The sequence below is a fragment of the Carcharodon carcharias genome, chromosome 5 (genome assembly GCF_017639515.1).
Source record: "Carcharodon carcharias isolate sCarCar2 chromosome 5, sCarCar2.pri, whole genome shotgun sequence".
NCBI classification, from domain to species: Eukaryota; Metazoa; Chordata; class Chondrichthyes; order Lamniformes; family Lamnidae; genus Carcharodon; species Carcharodon carcharias.
Window position 1 is genome coordinate 94,370,878 of NC_054471.1, and position 19,954 is coordinate 94,390,831.

A 19,954-nucleotide genomic window follows, 5' to 3' on the forward strand; every position below is an offset into this window, starting at 1 on the left:
AAGTTGAATTGATCATTGTATTTGAATATTTACCTGTATTCGTTCTGGAATAAAAACATCAACATTTATTTTTTGAAGAATCAATTCTAATGGCTGCTGTACAGTACTGTTGTACCTAGTATAAGAGTACAGGAGAATGTTCTGGGACTTGGAATTATGTGAACAGAAATTTGTGAAACAATATTTCCATTTTTTGAAGAGAAAAAGGTGATGAAGGACCTTGATTCAGGTTCCTAAAATGACGCAAAGCACCGAAAATAGAGAACATGATGAAAAAGATTTTAACAAGTTTGAGCAAGACTAGGGAATAGAATAATTTTAATTTATAAACACCTATCAATAGTCGATGTAAAGTCAATTCATTCTTTAAAATAAACTAAACTGATGAAAATCCTGTGAAGAATAAAGTTATAAGCCGTTATGCTTCTCAGTCAAATAGTCTGTTAATATTCACTTTTCACTTATCAATCAAATAAATCTGACTGGAGCCAGGTGTGGAGGACTGTTGGCATCCATGGACCTGCCCCTTTACCGTAATCCTCCTCTTAGAAAGAATGGAGGGAAATGGGAGTGAAGGTTACAATACTAAATCTGTTGACAAGTGATCTGTGAGTGGCTGGAAGATGGATATCACCAGTAGAACACCAACAGCAAATAATAAAGTTTGTATTGTAAGAATATATACATTTGGATCATGATTATCTTTTGAGGAACTGTTTCGCAAGTTGATGGGTAGATAGGTTTCTTGAACTTATTTACTGTGAAATTTAAATCTAACTGTAGGAATTTCTGCAAGCTTAGCTCAGTTTTATTCTGGAATTTCATCATCCCATATCAATGCTGGAGTTAATAAGGGGTAGCAACTTATTCACATAGAATTTGAAGTTTTATAAGCATCTCCTTATAACATACTTTCAGGACCTGTCATTGTGCCAGTGTTGATGCTAGTACTACAGGAGTAAGTTTTTGCAAACAGAAAAATAAGAGAAAATAATCAGCAGGGCCCATCTAAAATGTCAAGAGTTTCTCTTATTGGCTTTGCTTTAGAATGTGATGTTTGAAATATCAAATTGAAATCTGAAGCTATGGGCTGGATTTTCGCCGAGTCATGATGACTTGGGATCTCTTTTAAAAAATGGTGGTTTCAATAGGCTAATGGATTTCTGGGCTCTCGATCAAGCCTCATTATGTATCCTTGACTGGGAGCCCAGATATCCAATAGAGTATGAAATGCCTGAGCCCCAAGGAAAATATTGTCTGATTGACAGCTCTGGCATTCTGATCTATGCTGTCAATTTCACAATGTTTATTTACACAAGATAAAGAGATTGGCTTTTTTTTATTATCCATTCACGGGATGTGGGCTTTGCTGGCTAGGCCAGCATCTGTTGCCTATCCGTAGCTGCCTTCTTGAACCACTGCAGTCCATGTGGTGTAGGTACACCCACAGTGCTGTTAGGGAGTTCCAGGATTTTGACTCAGCAACAGTGAAGGAATGGTGATATATTTCCAAGTCAGGATGGTGAGAGACTTTGAGGGGAACTTCCAGGTGGTGTTGTTCTCATCTATCTGCTGCCTTTGACCTTCTAGATGGGAGTGGTTGTGGGTTTGGAAGGTGCTGTTGAAGGAGCCTTGGTGAATTCCAGCAATGCATTCTGTAGATGGTACACACTGCTGCCACTGTGTGTAGGTGGTGGACAGAGTGAATGTTTGTGGATGTGGCGCCAATCAAGTGGGCCGCTTTGTCCTGGCCGATGTCAAGATTCTTGAGTGTTGTGGGAGCTGCACTCATCCAGGCAAGTGGGGAGTATTCCATCACATTCCTGACTTGTGCCTTGTAGATGACAGACAGGCTACAGATTGTGTTCAAGTACAATTCTGCTGCTGCTGATGGCCCGCAGCGCCTGATGTATGCCCAGTCTTGAATTGCTAGATCTGTTCGAAATCTATCCCATTTAGCACAGTGGTAGTGCCACACAACACGATGAAGGGTATCCTCAATGTGAAGGCGAGACTCCGTCTGCCCAATGACTATGCAGTGTTCACTTGTACCAATACTGTCATGGACAGATGCCCCTGCGGCAGGCAGGTTGGTGAGGATGAGGTCAAGTATGTTTTCCCCTCTTGTTGGTCCCCTTACCGCCTGCCGCAGACCCAGTCTAGCAGCTATGTCATTTAGCACTCGGCCAGCTCGGTCACTAGTGGTGCTACCGAGCCACTCTTGGTGATGGACATTGAAGTCCCCCACCCAGAGTACATTTTGCACCATTGCCACCCTCAGTGCTTCTCCCAAGTGGTGTTCAACATGGAGGAGCACTGATTCATCAGCTGAGGGAGGGTGGTACATAGTAATTAGCAGGAGGTTTCCTTGCCCATGTTTGACCTGATGCCGAGAGACTTTGTGGGGTCTGGAGTTGATGTTGAGGACTCTTGGGGTAACTCCCTCTTGACTGTATACCACTGTGCTGCCACCTCTTCTCGGCTTGTCCTGCCGCTGAGACAGGACATACCCAGGGATGATGATGATGGTTTTTTATTATTTGTTCGTGGAATGTGGACCTCGCTAACCCGACCAGCAATCTAGGACATTATCTTTAAGGTATGATTCCATGAGAATGACTATGTCAGTCTGTTGCTTGACAAGTCTGTGAGACAGCTCTCCCAATTTTGACACTAGCCCTCACAAGAAAGTAAGGAGGACTTTGCAGGGTCTATAGGGCTGAGATTGCTGTTGTCATTTCCAATGCCCAGGTCTATGCCATGTCTGGTTTCATTCCTTTTTGTGACTTTGTAGCGGATTGTTACAACTGAGTGGCTTGCTAGGCCATTTCACAGGGCATGTAAGAGTCAACCACATTGCTGTGGAGTCACGACAGATTTCCTTCCCTCAGGGACATTAGTGAACCAGATGGGTTTTTACAACAATCGACAATGGTTTCATGGTCATCATCAGACTTTTAGTTTCAGATTTTTATCGAATTCATATTTCCACCATCTGCCGTGGTGGGATTCGAACTACTAGTCCAGCGACAATACTACTATGCCATCGCCTTCCCTGCTTGCAGTTTCTGCAATTGATAGTTTAAAGATCTGGCTGATTGACACTTTTATTGGCCTTTAAAATGGAAAGTTATCTTTGAATGACCTTTTTATTAAAGCTTTTTTTTACATATACTACTGTCACTGCAGGGTTCATTGCTTCTATATGGTGTATAGTGGGTGAATGGACATGAAATTGCCATAGCTTGGCATGGTGGGGGGTGGGGGGGCTATAGGGGTTGTTTGGTGGGGGCAAAACCTGACATGAGGGACAATAGGGATTTTGGGGGAGGGCATGAGCAATAGGGGCTGTTTAGGGGATATAGCTTTGCATGGAGGGCATGGGAGGTTGTGTGGGGAGATGAGGATTGGAGGGTATTTCTGTTTTGTAACTGGGGTGAAGTCCCATAATACCAAGACGGGCCTTTTAAACAGCCCGCATTCGCACCTGGCAACCCCTGTAGCTGAGGGCCAAGCCGGGAATTTACCCAACTCAAGGATGAAAATCCAGCCCTATGTTCTTAAATTTTGTTTATAGCTTTTTCCTGTATCTCCCTTTTCTATTCCTTTTCAATCATTTATTCAATTCTATTTTGACTGATGTTATCTTTTGCCTCAATAGCTACTTGTAGTAAACCGTTCAATGTTTTAAGCATCCTCTGCATAGAAATGAATCTTCTAAATTATAATGGAATCAAACTTGGATGGTACAAAATTCTGGTTATGTCAAAGTTGACAACCATTCCTGCTGTCAGAATAGCAAATCCCATGGAACGATGCCAGTGATAAGCTGAAATTCCACACTGGTAATTCCAGGTTAGCTGAACTTGTCTGAGCTTGTCATATGAGCGCACCAACCAATTGGAGCCAATGCTGCAAAGGCCATAAAGATGGTCCGGGTTTGATACTGCAGTACGAAAACATTGAAAACATATTTTACTGCATTGGCGACATGGCGGACAATATCGTGCACATCTGAAGACAACACACTAAGCAGAAAATGATTAGAGTTTTTCTGGAGCTGACTTCTGACATTTTTCATGCAAAGCTCTGGCCTTTTACAAGATCATGCCATTGTAAGGTGTGAACAAATTGAATAAAGACTTTTTCACACATTTACTACTATTTTCTGTTTTTATTTGGCATTTGAATCTGTTGTTTTTTGACATAGATCAAATTCGTAGGCATATCATAGAGATGCATTCATGTGGGAATGGGACCTCTTCAGCTATCATGAAGCTCTGCTTAACAGAAATTTGTGGCGGATTCCCTGGGATTTGACTCATCAGGATTTTACTGTATCCTTTAGATTAAACTTTCCCTAATCATTCTTAAAGTAGTCTATGCCCCGTGTTACTATTTGCCAATTTGTGGAAACAACCTCACTATTTACCTTCCATCACTTTGAAAACCTTTGGATTCCATGTCCACTTTCTTGAAAAAGCCACGGTTTTTCAAGCAATTCTTCATAACCATGATTTTTCATTCTTGGAATCATTTCTTCTAATGAATTGTTATTATAGCCTTACCATGGCTCTAATAACTTTCATATGATGGTGTGCCACAACCACATGCTGTACTCTTAACAATGACCTATCCAAATTTTTGCGCAAGTTCAACATTGTTCCCTTGCTTTTATTTTCAATGCCCTATGTATAGTTTTCAAAAAGTAAGTTTGCATTTTTTATAGCTTTTACTGCCTACTTTTCCAGCCTTTTTAAAAACGTATGTACCTAAATTCCTGGATCACTTGATTTCTTTATTGAGATTATTATCATTTTAGGTACATTTTCTTTCTTTGTTTTTCCACCAAACATAAAACTTCACGTTACTCTGTGTTGAACTGCATTCCTCACCTGTCTGCTCATGCCACTAGCCATTGTCCTCCTGCATTTTCTTTCTCATTGTTTACTTTATCCCTCCAGTGAGCAAGTTTTAATAAATTCCTCTTGTATTCTGAATCACTCATGTAAGTGAAAAATTAAAAAAGGTCCCAACACGTATTTCCAGGAGGAACTCTACCCCATATATCATCAATCCAAACTATATCCATTTTACTCTTGTTCTCTGTTTCCTTTCCGACGCATCTCTATCCCTGTAGCTATATATCCTGTAATATGTATTAATTTTATTAATGCCTCATTTATCACACTTTCTTAAAAACTGCCTTAAAGCCCATAAATAGAGTCAATGTATTCTATTTATCAATGCACTATGATTTCCACAAATAAAATGCAATTGAAGTACTCAAGTAAAATCTGCCTTTACAAATCCACGTGGATTGTTACTGATGATCCCATGCTTTGGCACTATTAGTTTAATGAAAACTGCTACAATAATGTTTTTATTACTCTTAATAAGCTTTGGTTAGAAAATTGTGTTCTATGTTCCTGTTATAACTATTAGACATTATCCTGGTTTTCTTTTCTGAATGCCTGCCAATTTTTTTTCTCTATTGTCACAAATTGCTCTTCATTATACAGCTTTCCACCTTATATATCTATTTTTTTGCTTAATCTCAACCATCTTCCTATTTTTCAACTTTCCTTGTACCTCTATTTTCAGTCCACAAACTATTTTTCTCAGTTAATATATTTATTTCTCTAATGAGTGTATAAAACTATATTTTATCCTTCATTTGAGGAAAGGGTGTGCATCATCTTGAAACATTTTCCTGGTAAGATCTTGCCTTTGTGGCCTACTAATTTGTTGTTCAGATTTGGAGACTGTGGGATGAACTTTAACTGAGTCGGGATGTGAAAGTCCCATGCCCATTTCCAACAGATCCCGTTTTTCTCACTGGGGAAAGGATGGGGCATGAGGCACACAGGAGGGAAACCCAATTCAGCATGGCCATTTAAACATATTTTTGAGTTCCAGCATTCCATTATGGCTGTTGCCAGGGCCTTTAACCCGCAGTGTGGGAGTCATGAATTGCTGATGTAACTGTTCTCAAGGACAGATGAGGTCTGTTTAACCGTCATAATCTGATTTTTTTTTTAATCCTGCGCTCTTTTCAAAAAAAAAGTCTGAAGCTGTCAGTAATTGTCAAAAAAAACCTCTGCTTGACAGTTGACAGAGCAGCTGTTGTAGCATCTGCTAGCGAGGTTTCAGTAAAATTACTTTGGCATTTCCAGAAGGGCTATTCATTAGGAATGCTTGGCTGAGCTTCAAAGTCTACAGTTATCTTAGTATGGGTTTCTGAGTTCACAGTAGGATTGACAGATTAAAGAGGCTATTAAAGGATTAGGAGTATGAACAGACGTATGTTTGTTTCTATAAGAGGTTAACTACTTGAGATTTAAAAGCAATGTTGCTTTCATGAATGAGAGTTTTTTTCACTATCAAACCTGTATAGTGAAAGCTTTTAGATTGGCTGGGTGGTTAACAGTGACGTTGAGTGTCATGGGCTATAGGAAGATATAGATGGGATGGTCAAATGGGCAGATAAGTGGCAGATGGAATTTAACACTGAAAAGTATGAGCTGATACATTTTGGAAGGAGTAATTTGACAGGGAAGTATTCAATGAACGGCATGACACTAGGAAGTTCTGAGGAATAAACGGACCTTGGCATATGCATCCATAAATCTCTGAAGGCTGAGGGGCATGTTAGTGGGATGGTGAAAAAGGCATATGGGACACTTGCCTTTATCAATCGAGGCATAGATTATAAAAGTACAGAGGTCATGTTGGAGTTGTATAGAACCTTGGTGAGGCCACAGCTGGAATACTGTGTGCAGTTCTGGTTGCCACATTATAGGAAGGATGTGATTGCACTGGAGGGGGTGCAGAGGAGATTCGCCAGGATGTTGCCTGGGATGAAACATTTAAGTATTGAAGAGAGATTGGATAGATTTGGGTTGTTTTCGTTGGAGCAGAGAAGACTGAGGGGCGACCTGATCGAAGTGTAGCAGAGAAGACTGAGGGGTGACCTGATCGAGGTGTACAAGATTATGAGGGGCATGGACAGGGTGGATAGGGAGCAGCTGTTCCCCTTAGTTGAAGGGTCAGTCATGAGGGGACATAAGTTCAAGGTGAGGGGAAGGAGCTTTAGGGGGATATGAAGAAAAACCTTTTTACCCAGAGGGTGGTGATGGTCTGGAATGCACTGCCTGGGAGGGTGGTGGAGGCGGGTTGCCTCACATCCTTTAAAAAATACCTGGATGAATACTTGGCATGTCATAACATTCAAGGCTATGGGCCAAGTGCTGGTAAATGGGATTAGGCAGGTAGGTCAGGTGTTTCTCACGTGTCGGTGCAGACTTAATGGGCCAAAGGGCCTCTTCTGCAGTGTGTGATTTTGTGATTTTTAGAAGTTTATTTTTTCATTTCTGCATGGCTGCTGAGGCCTTCCCATGCTGGATACTGGTTGAGTTTCCATGGGGAAGTATGAAAGGCAATGGTGGGGGGGTTGTGTGGGTGAGTTGGCATTGAGGTGACACGCAGGAGTATGAGTTGACACGCAGAGATAAGAGGGGCCACAGGGATGTGGTAGCATGGAGGGTATGAGGGACCATGGTTCTGGGTGGGGCGAGAGATTGTGAGGGGTGAGAGCTAAAAGTCCTACAATCTTCTAAAACAATTGGGACAAAGTCAGGCTTTCCAATCAGCCCACGTTGACACTCACTCACCCCCATGACCTCATAGCATTCTTGTCTAGGATTGGTGAATCTAAATTCATCCCACCTCTCCCTCCCTCCCCACAGTGAAAATCTCGTGATTAGGGATACTTTTTTTTACCAAGGCAAGTTCCGCGAGCCTGGAAATTTCCCAACCCTTATTCTTTTTCTCTTCCCAACAGATTTTTGTCTCTGATTTAAAGCAGGCATGCTTGCATTTATATAAACAACATTAACACCAGGACTTTGATTTTCCTGACAAACTCCTTCAAGTTTGAATCGTGTAGAGATAGTATGAGAAAGAAAATGGGGTAGAGTGAAATTCTTCTGAAACTTCACCCCAAAAGACTGCTTTTGTTCAACAGTCCTGATTGTGACTGAGCCACCTGTGTTAAGCCTACCATGTTGCATATAAGTAAGGTAGGAGAAGTGACTGCCTTCTCTGCAGGATTTCCTTCAATTTTAGTTTGTGTCCAGTTTCCATCCCCAGGAAAGGTTGTTACTACAGAAGCGGCTGTATAAAGACCAGTACAGTATACCAGATACTGGAAAGCATTGTGGAAGCCATCATTAACAATTATCAGAGATCAACAGCTTACATTTATATACCTTGTTTAACCTAATAAAACATTCCAAGGTACTTCACAGAAGCATTATAAAATAGAAAATATCACCAAATCAGATAAGGAGAAATTGCTGCAGAAGACCAAAAGCTTCATCAAAGTAGTAAGTTATAAGGAGTGGTTCTAAAAGATCCTGTAGAATTTTAAAACCTGGAAACATCTGTTCTTGCCTGAGATTCTGGAAAACAAAGGCATTAAAAGAAGTCACTAAACATACAGAAAAGTTAAAAGCTGTAGTTAATTTCAGGGAAGTAATGGATTTCCCTCTTAGAATTTTATGTTTTGAGGAAGAGATTTATAAGGATAAGAAAGAGAAGTTGGAAGCCAGAAAAGCCCAGGAGCATATACTTGAGGCAACGTTTGGGACTTTCAAGCAAGTAGCATGGAGACCAGATGGACAGAGTACAACTTCAATACAGTCTTTAACACCGAATTTGGTGAATGAAGGAATTTGGCACAGCGAGGGAAGAGGTGGTGTTCTGGCCTTTTACAGAATAAAGAGTGGTCTGAGAGAAAAAGTGAGAGCTGAGATCTGGAGGCAATAATTAGTTGAGTAGGTAGGTTAGTTTTAATTTTTTCTCTCTAAACCAGAGCAATAGTTTAAACCAGGACTAGAGGGATATATGTATTGTATTAAATTTATAACTTAACTAGTTGAACTACTTAATCACTTTGAGTAATACTTCAAAACTTGAAACTTATTTAATTAAAATGCGATGGTAGGAAAGGTGATGTGCTGCAGCTGCAGCACGTGGGATGGGTGGACACCAGTGTGCTTCACAACAGCCATATCTGCACTAAGTGTCTGCAGCCTGAGGAACTTGGGCTCAGGGTTGAGAAGCAGGAGTCTGAGGTTTGGACTGAGATGCATCAAGGAAGGAGCAAGTTACCTGGACACTTATTCGAGGAGACTTCACACCCCTTTGGTTAAAAGCTTGAGGTTTGGCCCTTAGCCAGGGATTGGAGGGTGTGACTGAGTGAGCCAGCTATGGAAATCCAAAAGACAGCACTGGAGGAGCCTCAGCCCTTGCAATTATCCACCAGGTATGAGGTTCTTGCAGCCTGTGTGGAGAAGAGCAGGGATTGCAGTAAGGATGAGTAAATTGATCACAATACTGTGGTACAAGAGGCCATTCAGTAGGGGGAGGCATAAAAAAATGAATCAACAGTAGGAAGCAGAAAGGTTAGGGGGATAGATGCTGTCGAGGGCAGCTTCTTGGGCTGGAGAGGAACTTGGAATAGGAGGGGAAAGATTCTGTTGTTATGGTCCACATGGGCACCAATGAAATAGATCAGAATTAAAAGGAGATTCTGCTAAGGCAGTATGAGCAACTAAGGGCTAAATTTAAAAAGCAGAACCACAAAGGTAGTAATTTCTGGATTACGACTTGAGCCATTAGCAAATTGGCATACGGCAAACAAAACCAAGGAATTGAATGCATGGCTGAAAGATTGTGTGGGAAAAATGGGTTTCAATTCATGGGGCACTGTCACCAGTACTGGGGAAAGAGGGAACTGTTTCATTGGGATGGGCTTCACTTGAACCAGGCTACAAACAGTATCCTCATAAATTGAATAACTAGGGTTGTTGAGAGGGCTTTAGACTAAATAATGGTGGTGAGGATTTATGCGAGAGGAAATTTAGGAAATTAGTGAGAAAGGGCAAAGCAATAGTACAGGTAGTGATATAAGAAATGATAACTGGAGTGTAGCAGGAAGGGATAGAGCATACAAATATAAGAATGCACCAGCAAACAGAATCACAGTTGGGGGGGGAAATACTAAAAAGACAGAATTATAGGCTCTTTATCTGAATGCACGCAACATTCATAACAAGGTAGATGAATGGATGGCAGAATTAGAAATTAATGGGTATGATAACAATAGCGATTACAGAGACATGGTTGCAAGGTGTCCATTGCTAGGAACTGAATATTCAAGGGTATTTTTGTACCATTTTCAGAATTATAAGAAAGTAAAAGGTGGTGGGATAGCTTTGCTAATAAGGAATGTCAGTACTGTGGTGAGAAATGACCTTTGCTCAGTAGCCAAAATGTAGAAACAGTTTGGGTGGAGTTCAGAAATAGCAAAGGAGAGGTTACTGATGAGTATGGTCTATAGGCCCCCCAACAGTAACTACAGTTTAGGACCAAGTATCAATCAAGAAATAATGTGTGCTTGTAAGAAAGGTACTGCAATAGTCATGAGCAATTTTAATCTTCAAATAAATTGGACAAATCAAATTGGCAAAGATAGCCTTGAGGATGCATTCATAAAAGTGTATTCAGGACAGTTTGTTAGAATAGTAAAACAAAAACAGAATTACCTGGAAAAACTCAGCAGGTCTGGCAGCATCGGCGGAGAAGAAAAGAGTTGACGTTTCGAGTCCTCATGACCCTTCGACAGAACTTGAGTTCGAGTCCAAGAAAGAGTTGAAATATAAGCTGGTTTAAGGTGTGTGTGTGGGGGGGCGGAGAGATAGAGAGAGAGAGAGGTGGGGGGGGGGGTGGTGTGGTTGTAGGGACAAACAAGCAGTGATAGAAGCAGATCATCAAAAGATGTCAATGACAATAGTACAATAGAACACATAGGTGTTAAAGTTAAAGTTGGTGATATTATCTAAACGAATGTGCTAATTAAGAATGGATGGTAAGGCACTCAAGGTATAGCTCTAGTGGGGGTTTTTTTTTATATAATGGAAATAGGTGGGAAAAGGAAAATCTTTATAATTTATTGGAAAAAAAAAAGGGGGAAACAGAAAGGGGGTGGGGATGGGGGAGGGAGCTCACGACCTAAAGTTGTTGAATTCAATATTCAGTCCGGAAGGCTGTAAAGTCCCTAGTCGGAAGATGTTAGAATAGTATGTTGTGGAACTGGCCAGGGTTATTTTAGACCTGGTAATATGTGATGAGAAAGGATTAATTAATGACCTTGTAGTAAAGGATCCTCTAGGGAAAAGTGATCACAACATGATGGAATTTCTCATTCAGTTTGAGGGGGAGAAACCTGGATCTGAAACTATTGTCTTAAATGAAGGCGTTTACAAAGGTATGAAGTCAGTTGGCTAAAGTAGACTTGAAAATAGGTTTTTGAAAAAAGACAGTAGATAAGCATTGGCAGACATTTAAAGCGATATTCTGTAATCCTTTGACTCTACAAGAAGGATGAGCCATCCATGGTGAACTAAGGAAGTTAAGGATGGGATCAAAGTGAAAGAAAAGGTGTACAGTGCTGCAAAAATTAGTGGTAGGCTAGAAGATTGGGAAATATTTAAAAACCAGCGAAGTATGACTAAAATCATAATCAAGAGAGAGAAATTAGAATGTGACAGTAAACTAGCAAGCAATATGAGAAACAGTTAATAAACTTTCAGAAGTATATAAAAAGGAGTGCAGCCAAAGTAAATGTTGACCCTTAGAGGATGAGACTGGAGAATTAATAATGGAAAACAAGGCAATGAAAGAATCTTCGAACAAGTATTTTGCATTCCTTTTTATGGCAAAGACACGAAAAGCATCCCAGTAATACTAGAAAATTAAGGGGCAAAAGGGAGGGAGGAACTTAAATCGGTCACGATCACTGTAGAAAATGTACTAGGCAAACTAATGGAACTAAAGGCTGACAAGTCCTGTGGACACGATGGCCTATATCCTAGGGTCTTAAAAGGGGTAACTGCAGAGATAGTAGATGCATTGGCTGTAATCTTCCAAATTTCTTTACATTCTGCTAAGATCCCAGCAGAGTGGAAAATCGCGGAAAATCAGGAAACTATAGGCCACTTAGCCTAACATGCCTCATTGGGGAAAATGCTGGAATCCATTGTTAAGGAAGTAATAGCAGGAAATTTAGAAAATCATAATCAAGCAGCGCCACTATGATTTTAAGAATGGGTTTGACAGAATTATTAGAATTCTTTTGAGGATGTAACAAGCAGAGTGAATAAAGCAGAATCAACATATGTAGTATTTGCATTGCTAAGAGAAGTTTGATGAGGTGCCACATAAAAATTACTGCACAAGAATTCATGCTGTTCAAGGTAATTTATTAGCATGCATGGAGGATTGGCAAACTAACAGGAAACCAAGAGTCAGGATTATTGGGTCATTTTCAGGTTGGCAAAGTCTAACTAGTGGAGTACCACAAGGATGAGTGCTGGGGCTTCAACTATTTACAATCTGTACTAATGACTTGGATAAAGAGACAGACAGCCAAATTTGTAGATAATCTGAAGATAGGAAGGAAAGCAAGTTGTGAGGAAGGTACAAAGAGTCTGCAAAGGGATATAAATAGGTTAAGTGAGTGGGTAGAAATTTGGCAGATGGAGTATAATGTGGGGAAAAAAATGAGGTTATCCATTTTAGTAGGAAGAATAGAAAAGCAGAAAATGGTTTAAATGGAGAGAGACTACAGAATGCTGTGATACAGAGGTGTCCGCGTACATGGATCTCTCAAATTGACCATGCAGATAGACCAAGTATTTAGAAAGGCAAATAGAATGTTAGCCTTTATTACAAGGAAGATGGAGTATAAAAATAGGAAAGTCTTGCTACAACTGTACAGGGCATTGATGAAACCTCATCTAGAGTACTGCATACAGTTTTGGCCTCCTTATTTAAGGATGGATATATTTGCATTGGAGACAGTTCAGAGAAGGTTCACTAGGCTGATCCCTAGGATGAAAGGTTTAGTCTTATGAGGAAAAGTTGAGTTGATTGGACCTATACTCATTGGAGTTTAGAAGAATGAGAGGTGATCTTATTGAAACATATAAGATTCTGAGGGGGCTTGACAGGGTAGATGCTGAGAGAATGTTTTGCTCATGGAGGAATCTAGAGCTGGGGGCACAGTTTCAGTATAAAGGATCTTCCATTTAATAGGGAGATGAGGAGGAATACCTTCTGAGCATTGTAAATATTGGAATTCTCTACCCTAGAGAGCAGTGGATAATAATTGGTCATTGATTATATTCAAGGCTGAGTTAGACAGATTTTGATCCACAAGGGAGTTGAGGGTAATGGGGACAGGCAGGAAAGTGGGGTTGAGGCCACAATCAGATCAGCCATGATCTCATTGAATGGTGGAGCAGACTCGTGGGGCATTATGGCCTATTCCTGCTTTTTGTATGTTCTTATGCACCCAAGCCAGAAAGTGTACATGCCACGGAGATAATATATGGGTTTTCCCAAAGACATTGATTTCCTCCCATATGCAGAGTGTCATGCCTGCTGTCAGCACCAAACCTACTGCCTCTTTCTGTCAGGAGTACAGCTTTGACAGTGGCTGTAAGTTTTTTGCCCCTTGAGGTTTTCAACAGCCTTGGATCATATCAGTCAATCAGGATACCCTGTGCTTCAAATTTCATATCCTTCATCACTGGCCTACCAAAGCAATGACATTGAAAACTCAAACGTTATCAGGTAACTGGATTCTGCAAGTCCCAAGTGGCGTTGATGTCGTCTATGCTCTATTGAAGGTCCCCAACAGCGTATGTCCTGTATTTTATCAGTAGGAAGAGTTTTCACAACAACAACAACAACAACAACTTGTATCCATATAGCACCTTTAACATAATAAAATGTCCAGTGACACTTAATGAATGAATATTCATTCTGGTTTGCTACCCTATGAATATGCTGTTGTGTCAACATTCTCTGAGATGGCATACTAACCTTGAACCATGATTCTTTTGTTCTCTGACAGTAAAAGACACCTACATTTTTTGTCAGAGCAATGTGTCAGGACAGTTGCTTAGAGACCTAGGCTACCCGCCTCAACCATGGCTGATAATATCCCTCCACCGTCAGAGGACAGATGGTGACAGCAGATTTAGTTAAGTCTTGTATGTTGCACACAGCATTATTGCATAGATCATAGGTACTCTGAAGTCCCATTTTCACTGCCTAGACAGCTTGAGGCCAGCAAGCTGTATGCAGCATAATTTTGCATTTATGAAGGAATTGGACCTTACATTTGCAGAAGCTGAGAGAAAGAAGGTGGAGTCCAACAGCATCCTGATCAATACTAGGATACCTGGGAGACCAAGGCGCTGAAACACCATGCAAGATTAGGTAGAAAAACATCAACTGCTTACAGAAGAAAGGAGATGCCCTGTCTTCAGAAACTATAATGCCATTTTTTGAGACTTTGCATTGTTTGCAACTATTATTTCAGTCTGAAATACATCACATATCTTTCAGGGCACTCAAAACCATCATCAACCAAATTAAAAATGAACTGAAGGTCTCCATATAAAAGAATTCACCAGCACAATTTTCCAAAGAATTCCATATTTACTGATCGTCTTCGTTATTTTACCTTGCTATTTCTTATAATTTTTGCTACCTCTTCTGCCTAAAACTCTTCTCACATATGTACTTAACCCCTTGCATGGTTTTCCATTGGCATCAGGAAGTTCTGAAGTTCGCAGCTGAGATTTTACTGATGGAGACTTTGACAACCAAAAATATCAGTGGTGCTAATGCCCTTGAGCTGGTTTCACTGGAGAGCTCAGGAGTCCATTATCTATCAGACCAAGGCCAGAGGCTATTTCCAGTGCTGTCATTCAAGGGGCTAGAGTGACCTTCATACATTGTTGTTTATTTTGAGCCAACACAGGCACCCATTCTTTGCAGCCCATTGACTCTAGGCCTGCATGGAGTTGGACCAATAGTCTCCATAAGACCAAATAGAATAATTTCAATTAAGCCATGAAAGACTTGGTGCTATTACACCAAGTGTCATGCAAAAAAAGCCTACAAAGTCAATTGTACCTGTCATTCCAGAAGCAATCATTTCCCTTAGAACATCCTGCTAGATGCTGCAGAAATCGCTTCAACTGCCACAATATCCAGTGAGTTTTGAATGTCAGACATCCCTATTGCATTATGTTGCTGTTACGGGCTTTGGAATTCCTCCAACTTATCCAGTGCATGAAAGGAGACTATCAGCACATATGATTTATGCTCGTGAATCATAATTTTTTTGAAGACTGGCTTCTTGAGATCCTCTGCTGAGGCTAGTTACTTTTACTTTTCTCCCTCCCACTGGGAGAGAAAGTTGATCATTCCTCATTCTTTCCAAGCTCCCAGTGCTCACTGGTGTCTTGTTCATCTCTTCACTTATACTGGATGGTGTAGTGGGTGAGTCATGTCTCCAACATTATTCTGAGATCTGCATGGGGTATTCAGGTCTTCACACTTTCAACAATGTCATCAGGTTATAAAACATTTCCTGCAGTGAATTACTGTTTGTGGGATGGTTAAAGTGACACCTCATTCTCTGTTTACTCCCTGCATCACCCTTTCTGAGGCATTCTATCCTGCGCAACAGGATCCTGGAGGGGGGTTTTAACCGCCTGTGGCCACAATATGTGGGCGATGTCACTCAGCTTCCTTGCCTGAAAGTAAGCCTATTGTCAGGCTTGGTTTCCAGTTGAGTGGGGAATGCTGAAGAGAAGCCATAATGGTGGGGGAAAGTAAGGGTGGGGTGGGGTGGTGGGTTTGGGGTGGAGAGAGAGAGAGTCAAAGACCAGTGTGGGATGGGGTTAGGAGACCTGAGGGGCCAAGAGGGATGAGAGTGGGAACCAGGGTGGGGAGGAGGATTGGATGCCTGAGAAGGCAGTGAGCATAGGAAACCTGAGGGATTGAAGGCTAATGAGGGGGTGGGGGTTGGGACAAGTACACTGATCCAGCTGATAATTGGAAATGCATTTACTGCCTGGATCCAGTAGTCTTTAACTTCCTGGAGTTACTAGAATTCTTGAGGCCACAGGAACCCAGCTGTCCAGAGTTAAGTTGGAGATTGTATATTTAAAAAATTGCCAGTCTGCCTCTTGGACTGTTTGCTCACTGCCCTGTCTAGCCCTTGTTAAAATTGAAAGTGGGTGGGTCGGGGTTGGGATTCAAATTTTTAACGCTTTAAATTCCCATCCTACCCAAACTTACCTGGAATATTTGAGCTGAAGGGTGAGGAGTTAAGAGTTGAATGGGAAAAGTCATGAAATGCCTCGCTGCAGCAAATTCTGGGCCATTGTTTGGTTACTCTGTTCACAGTAGTCAAAAACAAAAGTGTGTTTATGTACATGCTCTCTGTATTTACTCTGAAAACAAAGCGTTTATGCAAATATAAATGTATATATGTTACAGCAACAAAAGATATAGAATGAACATATTTTATGTTGTAGCTACAGTTACCTGGCACTGTAAATTGTTTTGAATATCTGAGCCATCCATTGAATAACATATATCACTAATACAGATGGAATAATAGACAAGTCTATTAATATTTTTTCTTTAGATAATTAATCTCAGTTCTAATGCTTATTGTATTAATAGTGCAAACAAGAGTGTAGGTGTAGATAGTCCATGCAATTAATCCATTCTTGGTTATTTCAACTACTGAAAAGATGAAGATCAGTTTACGTTCAGTTCTTATTTATACCAGCCCTCAAGGTTGCTGAATCTTGTATTCCAAACATTGTAGTGAACTCACCTTCAGTATTTTTCTGTATGATATTGCACTGACTACTTTAACTCTCGTACTCAAGTCTTCACATTTTTCATTTGGAGAGTGTGGTGGAGGCAGGGTCAATTGAAGCTTTCAAAAGGTAATTGGATAATTATCTAAAAAGGAAAATTTGCAGGGCTACAGGGAAAAGGCAGGAGAGTGGCACTAGGTGAATTGCTTTTTGAGGGCCGGCACAGATACAACAGGCTGAATGGCCTCTTTCTGTGCTGTAGCTATCCTATGATTCTACTTAACAATGGGGCTTTGTAATGATGCTTTTGAGCAGAATTTGATTTAGCCTTTTTAGTACAGCATTAGAGTTCTCATATTAATTAGAGGAAGTTCACTGTTGTGGCTGTTTGGAGGGAATTCCTGTGTTTCTTTGTCCCCATACACCCTTCAGGAAATGTTAAATATTTTGTTCTTATAGAGAACAGTTGAGAGATCCAGGCTGGATTTCCCTACATTGTTGAAATGAGGGGTTTTGTGAGGAACCTCCAGTCCATGATAAGTATTTTCAAAAAGCCTAGAAAAGAAGTAAATTCATAATTTTATGTTCTGCTTCACCAAAGTTTACAAGATTAAGTTAGTTCGTTTGGGAATTATCTATGAAACGGTGAACCTTCAGGACGAAATAGCTTTTTTTCACTTAGTTGTTCGGCCAGTGCCCCTGATCCTGGAGTTCCTTTGGGGTCGGAGTGCTTACAGGATGTGTTTTATAATTGATCAATCTACTTCTTAAATAAAGATTTATTTTCTAGTGTGACATGACTTTACTCATCAATTCACACTTAATTTTCTGTTAATTTTAAAGCTCATGTGATAGCTAAAGCACAAGGACTTGCTATCCTCTCCGTGATTAAAGCTGGATTTTTAGTAACTGCTCGTGGAGGCAGTGGAATTGTGTTGGGCCGTCTGCCAGATGGAAGTAAGAGTATTCAATGCTTGCACTTTTAAAAATATAAATTATTTTTGTCAGCTTTCACTTTCTTTAAAAAAAAATGTCAGAAAATGGATTATAATGTTGACTCCAATATCCATTTGGGAAGTACATCCCTGTTGTTAAACATTTAGAACAAAACTTATTACTGTAATAACAATGCCAGGCATGGAAGTGTGATCCGAGAAATGGAGAGTTTGGTTTGCTAGGCGTGGTGGCTAAGAGAGAGCACGTTGCAGCATGCACCATTCTTTTATTATCATTTTCTAATGTTGATATAGACTGGTTGATCCAACAAGGGAGTGCCAGAGCATCAGTCTGGGAGCCTTCTACCTCAGTGTTAAGGTTTGCCTTCAATGGCAGCAGCAGTAGTTTAAGTGCGGTAGCATTGCTGCTATCTGAGATTATTGCACAGATTTGGAACAGGGTTGCCAATTGAATAAATGTATTCCTGGAGGTTTCTTCTCATGGCTTGCCCCCATGCTCCAGCCATTAGTCAGCCAATGCTTTATCCTTGTTATTTTGCCATGCCAATTGGAAAACAAAAAATGACCCAATTGAATGATGCTTGACTGTCAACCAAACTGCATTATTTTATCCCATTTTCAATATTTTTATAATAAAAGCAAAATACTGTGGATGCTGGAGATCTGAAATGAAAACAGAAAATGCTAGAAAAACTCTGCAGGTCTAGCAGCATCTGCGGAGAGGGAAACAGAGTTAATATTGCAAGTCTCTTCAGAACTCTTTTCAATATTTTTATATCTGGAAAAGAGAAATATTCAAAAAAAAAAGACCAAAAAAAATCTTTTTTATGCCAATGATTTTTCTCCAGAATTGCACACAGCAGTGTCTTGGCGATTGGTCTTCAATTCTTGCAGACTCCAGGCCAGCCCTGGAGCATTGGCAACCAAATTTGGCAGTTATTGATGGAGCAGTTGCCTGTCCAATATTGAATTGCATTGCCTCATTCCGGGGCCAACATTTTTTCATCATTTTGCATGCAGTCTCTCCATGTATTTTTTTAACACATCTGAATTCAAATGCACTTTATGCATGTACAAAGCCTCTTTTTGAATAAAATGTTAATTAGTCAAAAATGTCTCTTCCTTTCCAGAGTCTGATTCTGATTTGAGCAAAGACATCAACCATAATTATTTCTCTTCCACCGCACCCCCCCCTCCCCCACAACCCCACAATCAAGTAATGGTACTACCTCAGCATCCAATATCAATGTCAAATGGCAAAGAGACCAAAGGCCTATATACCAGCTGGTATTAAACATCTGAAATGTTGCTCACATCTTTGTAGACAGCAAAATTATTTCACTGTTGTTGGTCTGTGTGGACCTTTCTATTGTTATTGGTACAAGGTTTCAGCACTTCAAGGAAAAAGTTGCTTATGTACAGTTTTAGCATTGATCTGCTGCAGAACCCTTTTTAGCAGTGAACCTGGAAGCTGACGCAGGCAAATTGCTTCAGGATTGAAAATGAATAAAACAAATGTTTTGTTTTAGCTCAAACAGTCAATCTTTTGCCTTATTCATGGTTAAAACATTTTAATTTGTATTCGGTTCATACAGGATGGTCTGCTCCTTCGGCAATAGGCATTGCTGGACTTGGTGGGGGTTTTGAGATCGGAATTGAGGTAGGTTCTTTTAAAACTGCGTTGCATAAATATTCTATCTGCAGCAGGTTGAGATGTGGGTGTTTTTTTCTGTTAAAGTGAAATCAGATGCAATTTACCAAACCTTGCTCCTTGTCATCAGAAAATGCAGTACAATTAAACATAATTCATACAACTTCAAAAATGATCCAGTTATAACTGATGCCCAAATTTCATTCTCTTGCTTTCAGAGCTACAAACAATGATCCGCACTTCAATGTCCTTTGCAATTCTGTAAACTCTATACCCTTGACTGGTATCTTACTGAGTATCCAATTTAGTATCACCCATTTGTTTCAGCTTTAAGCTCCCTCTGCTAGAAGCAAGTGGGTGACTGTTAGGCTGATGTTTATTTGAGCACTGCTTGTTACTTAAGTAAATGAAGCGTGTCAGAATTGAAACCAGCTTTAAAAGTATATGATCCTCTCAAACACATTTCCTGTAACACAGAAAATGGAGCGCTTGAAGCTCCATATGTCACATTCACTTATCTGAAATTCTGATTTTTGCCATAAATTTTAAGATGTATATTCGATTTTGCTCTTGCCATTCTTTGAATT

The 19,954-nt window shown here is 40.3% G+C and overlaps 1 protein-coding gene across 7 annotated transcripts in view; it reads left to right on the forward strand.

Annotated features, from left to right (window-relative positions):
• sh3yl1 (SH3 and SYLF domain containing 1) overlaps window positions 1–19,954 on the forward strand; it is a 180,535-nt gene that overhangs the window by 42,326 nt on the left and 118,255 nt on the right. For 6 of the 7 annotated variants that reach the window (XR_005942996.1, XM_041187646.1, XM_041187647.1 and 3 more), the window contains exons 3-4: window positions 17,604–17,717; window positions 19,312–19,376. Coding sequence is in view for 6 of the 7 variants with exons in the window: in XM_041187646.1 (XP_041043580.1) it covers window positions 17,604–17,717; window positions 19,312–19,376 (179 nt within the window). In the remaining variant the exon portion in view is untranslated. The remainder of the gene's footprint in view (window positions 1–17,603; window positions 17,718–19,311; window positions 19,377–19,954) is intronic. The other variant, XM_041187643.1, reaches the window with a different exon arrangement.